General features: G+C 51.5%; 1 protein-coding gene across 1 annotated transcript in view; it reads left to right on the top strand.

Annotated features, from left to right (window-relative positions):
- The window catches only part of MOV10L1 (Mov10 like RNA helicase 1), a 1,432,366-nt gene that overhangs the window by 163,331 nt on the left and 1,253,725 nt on the right, over window positions 1–15,310 (top strand). Inside the window, exon 5 of the mRNA XM_069627860.1 lies at window positions 13,613–13,803. Coding sequence (XP_069483961.1) covers window positions 13,613–13,803 — 191 coding nt within the window. The remainder of the gene's footprint in view (window positions 1–13,612; window positions 13,804–15,310) is intronic.

Genomic DNA, 15,310 nt, shown 5'->3' with positions numbered 1-15,310 from the left:
TACATGATTGCATGTTCGGCCAATCTGTTGGGGGGGACACGTGTCGGGGCCTGCCTGCAGGTTGCTGTCACCGGTGGGGGGGGCATGAGTCGGGGTCTGCCTGGGGGGCATGGTGATGGGTGATGGGTGGGGGGGGTCCCTTGTGGTGTGGGCTGCCTGTGGGGTATGGTCACGGGTGAGCTGCCTGCGGGGTATGGCCATGGGTGAAGGGGGGGGTTCTCTTGTGGTGTGGGCTGCCTGCGGGGTATGGTCACAGGTGATTTGGGGGGGTTCCCTTGTGTGGGCTGCCTGCGGGGTATCGTCACAGGTGATTGGAGGGGCCCTTGTAGTGTGGGCTGTCTGCAGGGTATGGTCACAGGTGATTGGGGGGGCCCTTGTAGTGTGGGCTGCCTGCAGGGTATGGTCACGGGTGATTGGGGGGGTCCCTTGTGGTGGGGGTTGCCTGCAGGGTGTGTTTGCGGCTGATGGCAGCACGCGTGGCCCTTTCCATGTGATTTGGCTGGCACGAGTGGGTTATGCGATTTCGCAGGGGTGCAGACTGGGCACGCGTGGGTTTTTCCACGCGATTTGTATTTGTATTTATTTTTGTTTATATAGAGCTTTATGCTAAAGTGATTTGGCTCGTGCGAGCGGGGTACGCGATTTCTCACGGGTGCAGATGGGGCCTGCGCGGATCTTTCCACACGATTTGGCTGGTGTGAGCAGGGTATGCAATTTCGCGGAGTGCAGACTGGGCACGCGCAGGTTTTTCCACGCAATTTGGTTGGTACGAGCGGGGTACGCGAATTCGCAGTGGTGCAGACGGGGCACATGCAGGTCTTTCCACGTGATTTGGCTGGTGCGACGGGGGGAGTACGCGATTTCGCAGGGGTGCAGACGGGGCAGGTGCAGGCCTTTCCACACGATTTGGCTGGTGCGAGCGGGGTACGCTCTGATTTTATGCGCAATTACGATGGAGGGGGGCTGTGTGCTGGTCCACGGATGGCGTGGGGCCTTGCACTGTATTGACCATTTCACTGGCTTTTTCCTGCGCATGTGGCAGTGTTGGGGGCGTTACTGGTGCTGCTTGCTGTTCATTGCGCAACAGCTACTTATGCCTCGGGAAATCCATGAATACGTGTGCCGCGCAATTGCTGGTTTGCGCCACGGCTGGCGCACGCTCCGTCTCGGCATGCTGCGCTTGCGCTGCTTCTGCGCTGGATTCTATGAATCGTGCCCTAAGTGATGACTCCAATGGAGTCATCACAGATTCCCCAGCAGTGACCTCCCATGTGGCCAGGGGACGGCAGCCTCTACTTGATCCTGACCCTGAGGGCAGTTATATGAGGGATGATCATATGGGAGGAGACCACTACCGGCGAGATGTCATGACTTTATTGGATGAGACATGGTATCCCCCATTTGCCCATGTAAAAGACCCCCTGATAGGTAATACCATACCCCAATGGTCTATTGCCATGTGTCTGTTCGCACTTTAAGGGAAAGTAGAGAAACCTTTTCCCAAAATCTGTCAGACCAACTCCTGTTCATGGTCTAAAAAGCAAAAGCTCCAAGAAAGCCTTTTTCAGTTCTAATTCTCCTTTAAATAGAACTGACTAGTCATATGGAATAATTGAGAGAGATTTCCTGAATACTACGCATCAGTTGGCATCATTTGACATCAATGTACTCCAATTCCCATAACCCTCTAAGTACTGGGAAGAGTAGAAAGAAGGAAATGATGCAGAGCAGTATGAGCCTCAAGCTGTGACTTGAACGGTACCCTTGGCTGAGTCTCCCCTGTGCACACGCTCTCCTCACCTGAGCTTTCCGAGTCGATGGTATCTTGCAGGCCTCGACGTGCCAGGTAGTCTCTCCTTTTTCTGGTGCGTGGGCTTGTCACGGAGAGAAGCCACAGTGGCCGCTGGGTAAGAACAGCGGCACAGTGACCTCCTTTCCGGAATCAAGCCAGAAAATACAGGGAAAAACCCGCAAGGGGAAAAAACCCTGATAAGAGGTGTCAAGACTTGTCTCAGAAGGCCAGTTGTTCACAGATGAAGAAGGAAGCGGAGGATCTCCAACACTGAGGTAGTGGCCCTCAAAACGTCCAAGTCCAATGGTAGCACTAGGCCATAAGAGCAGGCGGAGAAGGCAGCAACTGATGACTGAGGTGGAGGTAGCAAATCTTCCAAGAAAGCACTGTGGGGAAGCACGGGAGAAAACCCCACTCTGTCTGGACCCAAAAGAGCAAGGGAAAGAAAGAAAGAAAGAAAGAAAGAAAGAAAGAAAGAAAGAAAGAAAGAAAGAAAGGAAGAAAGAAAGGAAGAAAGGAAGAAAGGGAAAGAAAGAAAGGCTAGCGCCGCCTAGGGAAGGCGGCGGAGAGAAACCAAAGTGCAGTGTTCCGGGGACAGGAACACCGGAGAAAGTAACCACGGAGAAAACTCCTCAGTAATTCCCAAAGCGGAGTGCAGAGGAAGAGCGAAGGACCCAAAGGATAAACAACAGAGGGGGTTGCAACGCAACGACCTGCCGGGAGGCGGGGATTAAAATACTCCCGGCAGCGTTGCGTCCCGCGTTTGGAGCGGCGGCTTCGAACACAGAAAAGGGACTAATGTACCCTTCCTCTGCGTCTCCTCAAACTCTGACGCGGAAGAAATCGCCAGTCACGGCGATGGCCACGACTGCGAGTGACACAAGCTCAATTAATGTGCTAGTTGTTTTTCAAAAGCCCCGTTGCGCTGGACATTTAAAGATGGAACTCAAACTATGAGCAGCTGTTCAGAAGAAGACGTATCTCGCTTGGAGGCATGTGGGAGCTGGAGGCAGTAGCCGGTGTGGCGCAGCAAAGGGGCTTGCCAGAAAAAAAGAGGAGTAACATTGTTAGAGCAAGTGGTTCTGTGGAGACACCAGGAGCCGCAAGAGGATTCCTGGGCGTTCGGCAGCTCGAAGAAGCAGCGTTGCCCTTACCAGTACCTGAAGGAAAGTAGGCGTGCAGGAGCAGAGCCGCAAGAGAAGCAGGAGAGATGTCAGAGCAGCCCAGTGGGAAGCAAGCAGCAAAGCTATGCCACGTATGCACAGAAGGGACCGAAGACTGCACAGAGCCGGTGAGTCAGCCTGAAGAAAGTGGGGACCCCAGGGCGTTTGGGCGACAGCAACAAGCAGCGTTTCAATATTGTAAAGCTGCAGAGACAAACAATAAGAATATTGTGTGCGAGTTAAAAGGGCAGAGTAAAACACGAATCCCAATAACATATGAGTGCATGGAATGCAGATGGTTTAAGGCGAACATTGGAACAGATAGATATACCGAATCAAGGAGGGTGTATGCAATTTTGAATATAAAGAGGAGCTGTAATACATTAGATAATCCTGGCAAGAGAAGTATACCAGTCAGGTGGAAGTACAAGAGAAGCCCTGGCTGTCATACTACGGTGTACTTAATATACAATAAGCTTTGGGTAGACCTGAAAGACCACCTACCTGAATGGATGGAGCAGCTGATGGTTTGTTACTGACTATAGGAATCTACCTGAAAACTCCTCCGTGTCCCAGCTCAAAGGCTAGGACAAGGAGAGGCTCCCAGGGAAACCCCTGAGGGAGAAAAACCCTGTGGAGAGCTGCTAGGGTGCGTGGTATCCTGTGCGCAGTCTCCAGAGAATCAGGACTGATGTATGTTAGGTCCGTCTTGGCTATTGACTATAGAACTGGCAGGGACTGGGTCCTTCTGGACGTAACTACATAACAAAATGGGAAAAAGTAAGGGTTAAAGAAAGGGAGCTAATGTTCCCTGGATTATCACCCACAGGAATTAGATTGAGTTTCTCACCACTGTCAGGCAACAAGTGAGACCCCTGGTGATATCCAAGTCTGGGTTCTCCATTGGAGGAGAGAGAGAGAGAGAGAGAGAGAGAGAGAGAGAGAGAGAGAGAGAGAGAGAAAATTGCTGGAAAGCTATAGAAAGAGAGGGAAAGAATAGAATAAGTAGCTTCCTTGCGTTTCGGGAGACCAATGAAAAGGTATTGTGTTGAGATCTGCTGGCCGTGAGACGGAATAGAATCCTACCGTGGGCTGATGTTGTCAACGCCTCAGGAGGATTCTGACTTCCGAATATGGACGTAGCCGGAGGACGGGCCGGCCGCAGTTCCGAGATTCTGCATGGTGAAAACAGAAGGGGATAATAAGACATGTCAAACAGGAACAGAGGAGCGAAGCGGGAGCGTGAGCTCTGTGTTCTAAACCTAGAGCGCCGGAAGAAAACTAGACTCGTTTGATATGAGTCGCTTCCTGTGACGAGTGCTGACCACGGGACTGTTTGCGTGTGAGGTCTGAAAGAAAGGAGTAAAGAGCAGGGTTTTAAGGGGAAAGAAAGTCACTTGGCAGACTATAAAGATCCTATGCGTACTTATGAAGCGCGGGCTGACTCTGAGGAGAGTAGCAACGCGAAGAGCCGTTGGTTTTCTTCCTGGATATGCAGGAGAGGCAGGGGGCGTGGCCTCCAGTGAAGGCTCCCTGGCAGGAAAGACTAGATCGCTGTTGCGGGAGAACAGAACATCCCTGTTTGTAGTGTGGGGCTATTATCTTGTACTGATCGGGGAAACCACCATCACACTGGCAGGGGAGTATACCAGGATGTTGCAAGTGTATGAGAAGTCCTGGCAGGAGAGTACACCAGGAGGACAGCTCAGGAGTAAACACGGTTATTTTGTCTCGCGCTTGGAAACTGGTCTCCAGTGTTAAGCGTGTTATAAAAGGACAAATATAATTATAATTGGAAGTGCATTAAGAGTCCTGGCAAACCTATGAGAAGTGTCAAGAAAAGACAGTGTTTATTGATCAAAGCAAAGAAGGAACTTTTGTTACAGTACTTACAAGGCTAAACAGCTTTGTCCTTAATAGGATTGTTGTGGGCCAAGAAAGACACAAAGAACTGTTAGACCAAGAGACCTTGGGCCTCATTACGAGTTTGCTGATAACCCGCAGGTGCTACCGGTGGGTTGCCGCTGAACTCGTAACACTGTTTTGCTGCATGATATCCCGGTGCCACCGGGACATTACAAGTCCCGGTGGCCCAGGATGTCAGGCGGCAGAAAGTGGATGTCTCCATTCCCGTGGAGTCTTATAGGAGTCCTATAGTCCTATAGGACTCCACGGGAATGGGGACACGGAAGCACCGGCACATGTACCAGTGCTTCCGTGAAAAGCATGCCTACAGGGGCCGGTGGCCCCAGCAGACCTGCCGGGAGCAACAGCCCCTGCAGGCTTACTTGTAGTCTGGCGGTCCGGAATTGGTGCCCATACGCTGCTATCAGAACCCTTATTTCCGGACTGCCACACTTGGAATGATGCCCATTGTCATACCATTGAAGAATCCAGGGGAAGGGAATCCCCTCTGGAACCAAGGTCTTTTCATCTTGGAGAACATTTACTTTGGAGCTGTCATGATGCCTACCTCTAAGGAGCCAGGCCGGGCCCAGCAACCCCAGAGGCAGACATCATTTTCCCCAGGGAAGTCTCAGCGGGCCCAAGTCGGGGCCCTTTGGACTCAGTCCTGGCGCCTTAGGCGCCAGGCTCATAGCGGACCCCAGTCCTGGCGCCTTAGGCGCCAGGCTCATAGAAGAGGATATGTGTTTAAGTGCTTGGGTGCACACTTACCTGATGCAGACCTTGCTGCTTCATCCAGGCCCTCTTGAGGCCTGAATGGGACTATTTAACCTGTAGGACTACTTCACCACCCGGGTCTGGTCGGGGAAGGATACATACCTGATTGGTGGAAGGATACATACCAGGAACTTCTTCCAAGGCTATTTAAACCCCACCCGAACAGCCACACATGCTTCGCGTTGTTCTGCACCTAGCAGCTGGACGCTCACCGTGTCAGCTCCTGCATCCTGACTTCAGCCACGACTGCCAGCACCCTGGAACACCTGCAAGGGGAGAAAGGAAGAGAATAGGAGAGGAAAAGCCCTTACCTGCTAAATCTGCATCCCAGAGTCATTTCTCCAACGGCCCTGAAAAGGAAGACATCATTTTAAAGGCATTTCGTTTCGATCGCTGCAGCGCTGCATTTTACTCACCTTTGCAAGGCGCTTCCATCTTCAGCAGCGATCTTCCGGATTCAGCTACGCCCCGGCGCCTAGAGGAAAAAAGACAAGAACAAAGGTGATAGGGAGAAAAGGAATAAGGAAAGCTCAGTTTCCTTTTAAGTCTTACCTGTTGGATTATTCCCACTGCATTTCGGGTCCTGCCGCTTCCTGGCATCTCCGGACCCCGGCCCCTATGGGGAAAAAAGACAAAGACATTGAATGAGCGAATGCAAAGACATTACCTGAGCGCTCATCCAAAACTGTTTCACTTCGGGTCGGCGCCATATCTCCGGCACTCCGAACCCCGGCCCCTAAGGGGAAAAAGACATAAGCATTAGCGCTTGCTGCAATTAGACAACGAACATTATTATTAAGCTTGAACTTTTGAACAGAACTTTTACAGCGCCTTACCTGAACAGTCAAGCTTACCTGAACTCCCATCAATCCTCAATCCAGTGAAGTAACTGGCTTTCAACGCGCCCCTGCATCAGAGGCAGGATGGAGAGCTCATCCTTCCAAACCCTAAGGTGAGGCTTCACGGGGAATCGTGGAGGAGGTATCGTGGAGGGTTGGAAGGGAGTGGGAGGCTTGAGCATTGCTCCACAGTTGATAATACTCCCTTTTCACGTACAGGAGGGTATCCAACGAGCCAGGGAAGCCAGAATAGAGGGGCCCTTCCTGTCCATCTTCAGAGTTCTGCGCCTTCGACGCCGCGCCTCCGTGGGAACCAGGTGAGCGTTACAGGAGCTGTTCTATTTTTTTTTAACTTTGTTTATTTTAAATCAAGGCAGGATGGCAAATATACAAATCATGACATATCACAAGCAATGCGTATTCAGGTTCTTCGATCCCCAGTCCTCATTTCCCCCATCAGGCTTCCTCCCTCCCACCTCCCTTCGGCCTCTCCCCCCCCTCATGTTTGGAGGCGGAATTTTCTTTCTGGGTTGTCCAGTTCGCCCCTTAGCGTCTGTGTCTTCTCCAGGGTCCTCTTGGTGTTTCAAGATCCATCGGGCCCTGGTCGATTTGTAGGTCTGGGCGGGGAAGCGCTGGTCGTATTCCAGCACTGGGCTCCAAACATTCTGAAAGCGGTGGAGTTTTCCCGCCTGTGCTGCCGTGACCTTCTCCGCGATCAGGATGTCCCAGAGTTTAGACCACCATTGGGCTATGTGAGGTCCTTCTGGGGATTTCCAGGCCCTGGCCAACACCGTTTTCCCCGCCAGAAGGCAGTGTGTCAATAGTTTAGACTTGGTCCCAGAGCGCGGGTAGATCGCGGGGATCGGGGCCCCCAGCAAGACTGGTTCAGGTTCCAGAGGAATCGCCGTTCCCGTAATTTGTGTGATGGTCTCTAGGCATGTCCTCCAGAACTGTCGTATCATTGGGCAAGCCCACCACATATGGAAGAAAGAGCCTGGGTGACCACATCCTCTCCAGCAGGCATGATCCACATGTGAGTTCATGTGGTGAAGTCGAAGGGGCGGGTAATACCACCGGAGGAGCACCTTGTACGCACATTCCCTATTGGTAACGCAGGTGGAGGAGGTATGTGTTCTGGTCCAGATGTCCACCCAGGTTTGGTCCTCGACCGGATGGCCCAGGTCCGCCTCCCATTGAGCCATGCAGCGGGTCTTTGTGGACAGGAAGTCCCTTAAGAAGCGCCTATATAGGGTGGATACCCTGCCCCGAGTTGGAAGGTCCCCCAGTGTCCGCTCCAGGGCGGTGGGCGGGCGAGTTGCTGCCTGCAGAGTCTGGGGGTGCGAACACCAGTGGCGTAGCTGGATATAGGTGAATCTGTCCCTTTCCTGGAGTTGGAACTTCTCCTTGCATTGGGCAAAGGTGAGGGGTGTCCCTCCCATATATAGCTGGTCTATGGTCTCCAGCCCGCCCTTTATCCAGTTCCAGAAATTGCGGGGGTCTGCTCCGGGTGAGAAGGATGGGTTATGGAAGACCGGGGAGCGTGGGCTCAGTCCTCTGGGCACTCCCTTCTGCTTTAGAGCCAAGTCCCAGGAGCTAAGGGTGTGTTTAGTTGATAGGAGGAGGTCTCCCCAGTGTGTTCTAAGGGGGGGCGGAATGTGTGGCAGAAATCGCAAGGGTAAAGGTGTTTGTGATTGTTCCAGCTCTACCCACCTGGGGTGGTTTGTTATGGTCTGCCATGCCTGAAACTGTGCTAGTTGTGCTGCCACACTATAGGCCCTCAAGTCCGGGACCCCCAGACCTCCTAGCTTGGGGCCCCCCAGCATCGCTTTGAGAGGGATTCTCGCTCTCTTACCTTTCCAGATGAATTTCAGCATTTTCCTTTGGATGTCCTTGAGGGTTGGTGTGGGGATCTCTACTGGGAGGGAGGCGGAGGCGTATAGGAACCTCGGCAGTAGGTTCATCTTGCATGCTGTGATGCGCCCCAGCAGTGAGATCTCTTGGGTCTCCCATCGTTTCAAGTCGCCTTCCAGTTCTTTCAGTAGCCGGGGGAAGTTGGCTTTGTATGTGTCTCTTGGGTTAGCCGGGATGTGGACCCCTAGGTAGGGGATGGCCTTCTTCACCCATGTCATCGGGCACATCGTCGTCAGTGGCTCCCGTTCTGCTGGAGTGAGCCCGATGCCCATGGCTGAGGATTTGTCAAAGTTTATAGTGAAGCCTGAGACTTCACCATAGGTGGTAAGTTCTCGTATTGCCTGTTTCAATGATGATTGGGCTTCTGAGATCGTGAGTAGGACATCGTCCGCGTATAGGGCGATTTTATGTTGGTTGGGGCCGACCTGCAGCCCTTTAATTTGATCGTTTCCCCATATCCTTTGGGCCAAAGGCTCCATGGTGAGAGCGAAGAGTAAGGGTGATAGCGGGCAGCCCTGCCGGGTTCCGCATGATAGGGGGATCGGAGCTGACCTGTGTCCATTAATTCTTAGACTCGTACTTGGGCTCTTATAGTTGGCCAGCACCATTGTCTGAAAAGGCCTCTAGGGTAAGTTTCATAAAGGGCCAATCTACTCGATCAAACGCCTTGGCTGCGTCCAGAGCCACTAAGACCAGTTTTTGTGAGTTCCGGGAGGCGAGGTCCACCAGGTTCAGGGTTCTCTGTATGTTGTCTCCCGCTGATCGATGGAGGATGAAGCCTGCTTGGTCGGGATGAATGATCTTCGGGAGAACGCGATTCAGGCGGTTTGCCAGGATTTTTTAATATATATTTGCATCAATGTTTAAGAGTGCTATCGGTCTGTAAGAGGCTAGACTCCTTGGGTCCTTTCCTGGTTTGGGCAGGAGGATGGTGGTTGATTCCTGCATCGATGGGGTGACCGCGCCTGTGTCTCTGAAGGAGTTGAACAGGGTCACCAGATGGGGGGTCAGTTGTGGCCTGAAAAGTTTATAGAATCTGGTCAAAAAGCAGTCCGGGCCTGGGGCTCATGTTTTAAGCGACTTGATGGCCTCCTCGACCTCCTCCCCCGTGATGGGATCCTCCAATTCGTCTCTCGTTGTGTTGGCGAGACGGGGAACCGCTGCCTTCTGTAGATATTCCACCTGTTGCGGTCGGTTCCGAGGAGTTGCCTTCATGATTTGGGTCAGGTAGTCTGTCGCGAGCTGTTGTTTTTCGGGCTCCGAGTATCGGGTGACCCCCTCAGGATCACGCAGGCCTGCAATCGTGTTGACGCGTCTGTTTGGCTAGTTTGGCCACCAGGAACCTGTTTGCCTTGTTGCCCTTCGCGTAATATGATTGTTTGGCTTTTGCCATCATTAGGGCGGTTTGTTCCGCGTAGTGGGCTTCAAGCTTTTTCCTCGCTGTTCGCATGATCCGTTGCGTCTTAGGGGACCAGCCTTTTTCTTTGTGGATTGCCTCAGCCTCTCTTAGCTTGTCCTCTAAAGCTATTCGGGTATGGCGTCTGTTCCGGTGGTAGGCCGCTCCCTGAGCGATGAGGGAGCCCCTGATTACTGCCTCATGGCGTCCCAGTTATTTGCTAGTGAGGTGTCCGAAGCTGGGTTTTCGTCAAAGAAGTTTTTAATTCCTGTCGCGATCTTGTCTCTCGTAGCCATGTCATTGAGAATCGGGTCATATAGAGACCATTTGCGTGGGTTATTGAGATTGGGGTCCAGAACCCGGAGTTCCAAGAACACTGGAGCGTGGTCGGACATGGCTCTCGTGCCGATGAAGACCTCTTTGACTAAGGGGAAGGTGTGCGGGGAGATCAGGAATAAGTCAATCCTTGAGAAAGTGCGGTGTACGAACGAGTAGAAGGAGTAGTCTCTTTCGTCGGGGTGAAACACCCGCCACGAGTCTATTATCTCCAGAGACCTGAACAGCCGGAGGAGGCTGAGTGCTTGGGCGAAATCGCTTGGAGTCGGGGGGTGTGACCGGTCTTTAGTGGGGTCGGGAACCCAATTGAAGTCCCCTCCGACAATTGTTTGGCCCTCCACAAAACTAGCGAGGGTCGTGCCCAAGGAGTCGTAGAAGAGTGATTGTCCCGTGTTAGGGGCATATACCGAGATGAGGGTGTATAGGTCTCCCAACAGGAGGCATTTGACTGCTGTGTATCGGCCTTCCGGCATGTTTTTGTTTCCAGGATTTGTGGGTTCAAGTCTTTTCTAAAGAGAATCGCCGTGCCCCTCTTTTTGCTTTGGCCGGAGGCAAAAAATTGAAGCGGGAATGATCGAGAACGAAGCCTGGTTACGTCCGCCGGCAGCAAGTGGGTCTCTTGGAGCATAGCTATCGCAGCGTTTTCGTCCTGGAGCTTTAATAAAATTGCCTTTCGTTTGTTAGGGGAGTTCAGTCTGTTAACATTTAGGGAGAGGATTCGCAGAACCTGGTGGTCCAGAGGTGTCCCATTCTCTATCTCTTGAGTTGGGGGGGGAGTCCGGGTCGATGGTTTAGCTGCCATGCTTGTCATGAGATCTTGTAGTACCATCCTGCACTTGAGGTTTTAACGCGGGGCCCCAACGGGGGGCCGCAACTTTAACTGGTGGGTAGACCGACATTGTAGGTACGGGCCTACCCTTGGCCAACGGGGCCGGTTGTCCCATCGTGTATCAAGTACTGTGGGTTTCCAAGGAACGAAAGTTGGAAAGTGTACTTGGAGTGGGTATGAACCGTGGGTATGGTCCGCCGTCTCCGCCCTCGAAGCTCGTCAGATTAAGCGTTATGTGGCGGATCCGAATTCAGGCCGGGTCAGAGGAGACCAGGGAGAGATGTAGTTGGAACCTGGAGGTGCGGGGGGCGCCATTGTTAATCTCTTTTTGTTGATCCGCTGGGTTGATGACCATGGCGTACGTTTAGGTTTCGGGGAGGAAAGCGGCCCGGAGTCCTCAGCTCCCTCCGGGGTTGGTGTGGAGAGTTCCTGGGGCGAAGATGGATGCATGATCCTCTCTGCATCCTCCAAGTGACTGATCCGGCGTAGGGTGCCTTTGTATGTGAATTGTAGAGCCGCTGGAAACAGTCATCTGTAGCGGACTTGCTGCTCCTGAAGGAACAGTGCAAGGGGTCGGAGTGCTCTTCTTTTCTGGAGGGTGAGTGGTGAGAGGTCCTGATATATTTGGAGTGGCGTGCTCTGAAATGTGATTTCCTCCCCTTGGTGGCTGATCGCCGAAATCGCTTCCTTGGTTGTAAAGAAGTGGACCCTCGTAATGACATCTGGGGGGGGGTCAGAGACAGCCCCACGACGCGGGCGAAGTCTGTGGGTGCGATCTAGCAAGAGCTGAGATTTATCCAGGTCTGGGAGGAGGGCCTCAAAGAAGCGTCCCACGTAGTCCGCTAGCTTGTTGTCGGGGACGGAGGTTGGGACTCCCCGAATGCAGAGATTATTGCGGCGAGCCCTATTTTCAAGGTCCTCGTGTTTAAACTCCAGGATCTCGCATTTCTGATGCAGGGAGTCAATGGCTCTTCGCATTTCCCCTAGAGTGGTGCCGTGGTCCCGCGAGTGCTCTTCGATTTCTCCGAGCCTCTGTTCGGCCTCCGTAACCCTTTGGTCCGTCTGTTCGATTTTGGTGGTGAGTTCTGATAGGCATGAGCGGAACTCCGACTTGATGTCCGCCATGAAGGCTATCAGGTCCCCTTTGGTAGCGAGGGCTCCCCGTCCTCTTGTTGTTTCTGTGGAGTGAGTTTGGGAGGCTCTTGCTTCTTGCTTTTATCTAGCGTAGTGAGCATGGTGGAGATATCTGCGCCCTTGCCAACCTTCGTTTGCCTAGACATGATGATCGTGTTTGGCGGTCTTGGCTGGAAGGGTTGCGGTGAGGCCAAAGCTGTGTGCCAGCCGCCTAGGAGAGTTCAAGCATGGGAGTGCGAGTGAGACGTCGGAGTAGGTGTGATTCCGCAGTAGAGTGGGTCGCTAGCTGGATTGGTGGGCCGGGGCGCCCCAGGAAGCACTGAGTGGTGCGTGAAGGGAGGGCCCGTGAGGTCGGGCTTCTCTGGGTGGCTCTCGGGGCTTATCTCGTGGCCTCCGTGTTTCCCGTCGACCTGGCTGAGTGCAGCCCCCGATGAAGTTCTCACATGTTCATCGGGCAACCCCGGCACGATCTGGCTGGATCCGTGTTGGCGGGTCCGTCTGCTGCTCCTCATCGGTCCCCCTGAAGCCCGTCGCCATCAGGTTCGCAGTATGTTGTTGAGTTCCTGCGCGGCCGCCATCTTGGTTTCTTCGAATGGCGACGGGGGAGCGGTTCGGTCGCTAAGTTCTAGGAGAACGCTCCAGCGTTTGGAGGTCATTGTAAGCCAGGTTGTGCCTCATCGGTTCCGATCGCTGTAGATGTTATTGGCAACTTGGATACTCGGTCAGAACCGCTTGAATTTGGCGGCGGCGGCGGCGGACATCCCACGGGTGGCCTAAAGGGAGCGACCACATCGATGGCGCTCCAAGCCACGCCCCCCTAGCTGCTCTATTTTCATTAATGAACCCTTTTTGCAAATACCAGGTTAAAGACATTTCCCTTCTTAATTTATTATTTTGTTTATAGTGTGGGGTCAGGATAGAACGTTTGGACACAAGGCTAGCTTTTGATTTCTGACATCCTGACACAGACAGATCCTTCGTTTTTGGTTTTAGGTAGGGAGACTCCTCTTAGTGCAGGGTCAGAGAGGCATTTTCCTAACCTGTTTGTTAATAAAAGTCTTTAACCGAAATCATGACAACTTTGTGTCTGGTTTTCAGTTCTGACCCCTCACAACTAACTTAAGAGAAGTGTTGCAACAAACTGAACAGAAGAGTTGCGCTGTTAAGGCCTTAAAAAGGCCCCTGCACTTGATGGTTGCTACATTACAATTGTACTGGCATGCTCCTCGCCACCCCCTCCCCCCTCCAACCCCTCCCGCCCTCCCTGCAGATGCTTTGAATGAAGTAATGTATTTTTACTGGTTGCAGAATTTACATTTAGTGTGGGGGTAATCATGTGATGTGTTGGCCCCATTTGTTATGCACTGCCTTTTGACCGATTCCTGTAGGCCCTACTGTACCGAGACTCGATTCTTTTCACAATTCTATATATTGTACTGTGCAACTAATGTGTTTAATGAAATGCAATATTGAAACTAAATAAAACTGAGCTTGAGCTCTTAATCACAAGGCTTCTTTCTTTTATTGTAGGTAAATATTTCTACAGTATTGGGTAGAACTGGTGTAATAGATGAAAATATATTTTTCACCACCGATTCAGTCCGGCTTCCTCATGGGTACTCACCACAAAGACAAGATCTGGTCAATGTTGATGTTGTGGAGAGTAATCAGTCCTGTTACACCTGGAGAGCACTGTGTATAGATCCTGTAGAGAAGAACAGGTACGTTGTCTTTGCTTTATCACTCGCTCTGTTGTCGGCATGAAGGGAAACGTGTAAATTGGTTCATTACTGAGATTCTAGATGTGCGTGATTTGAGACTGTAAACATGATTGATGCATAGAATGCAGAATGTGGATGATTCAGAAATGATGTATCTTTCTCAATAATCAGTTAGAATTGTGCCCCGTTCAGAATAAACAGATTATCACCTTCTCTTAAGTGCAGGATGGAAAGGTGGAACGGGAGGATATGGAAGAGAAGGGAAGACTAAGGAACAGTATGAGGGGCCTATTTCCACCGATTACTCACTATCACAACAAGAGTGCACAGTTCAAATGCAGGGCATGATTCAAATATAACCTTTTACCCTGAGAAGCTAATTATACTCCTAATTATGTTGCCATACGACTAAGCTAAGAGTCTCTGCATATTAACAATACATTTTCATTGGTTATGATTTTCAATGATTCATAAAACGGGAAGCATCCATACATTTAAGAAGGAATATACCAAATAGTTTTATGTTGCATATATGTTGCATATCCAACTGTGCATGTGGCATGTCCAACCATGGGTCTAAAAGCACAGATTCCAATAATCTTAGTTTTATTGAGTTTGCATGTTCTACCCTGAAATATATTGGAAACACGGTTTAGCATTGTGAGCATCAGCGACAGGACTCGGTGTAGTTTCGTAGGATTTCTTTATTAAATCCCTTCTGCTTCAAAGTCTATTTTAGTGAAGACGGTTATTTTACTTTTATCTCTCTTCAATATTGGCTCTTCCAGGGTAGGGGAACACCCGTAAGACCATGCAGCTTTTTGTCCTTTACCGGTCTGCTAGTAGGCTATGTGATGCGTGTGCGAAAATGAGCTATAAAACATGGCACCGATGCACGGCCATTTTGGACATTCACTCACTCAATGGCCTCCCATTCTTCCCGCGCTCCTTGTTACCTTCCATACTGTTTAGGAACCTCTGCAGGATTCTTACAGTCCAGGGACCTTTTCCTGTTTACGTTACATTAGTTCTCGCCAGCAACCTCGCCATACGTCTCTCGTTCTTTCTCCCGGCTTTTCTGTAGCTTGACAGGAAGCCACATCGTTTATGGCTTCCCCAGGGTGGTGTCAGCGTTGTTGTACGGTCAGCCTGACCACCACGATGATCTCGTGGTTGCGCCATCACCCAATCCCTGACTCCAGTTGTCTCTGCTGTCTGTCTCTAATGCACACCTGGCTTTTAGCGTTTGCTTGGCTGGTCCTTGGCAACTCTGAATTTCACAGGCTCCACCGCCTGCTAATGTTACGCTACCAGAGGACCAACCTCTCCTGCTTCAGTACGTGTTCCTCTCTCTTTTCCCTCTTGTTTGACACATTATAAATGACTTATATCATATCATAAACTACTCGTCGCATGAGATTGGTGATTTCCATTTAAAGAGACAATGGGCCTCATTACGAGTTTGCCGGTCCGGAATTCCGTGTCCGCAAGGTTGCCGAAAGAACGG

Source organism: Ambystoma mexicanum, chromosome 12 (genome assembly GCF_040938575.1).
Source record: "Ambystoma mexicanum isolate Mex_15411 chromosome 12, UKY_AmexF1_1, whole genome shotgun sequence".
Taxonomy (NCBI): Eukaryota; Metazoa; Chordata; class Amphibia; order Caudata; family Ambystomatidae; genus Ambystoma; species Ambystoma mexicanum.
Note: the sequence above shows the minus strand (reverse complement) of the source record. Positions and strands in the feature narration are given on the sequence as shown.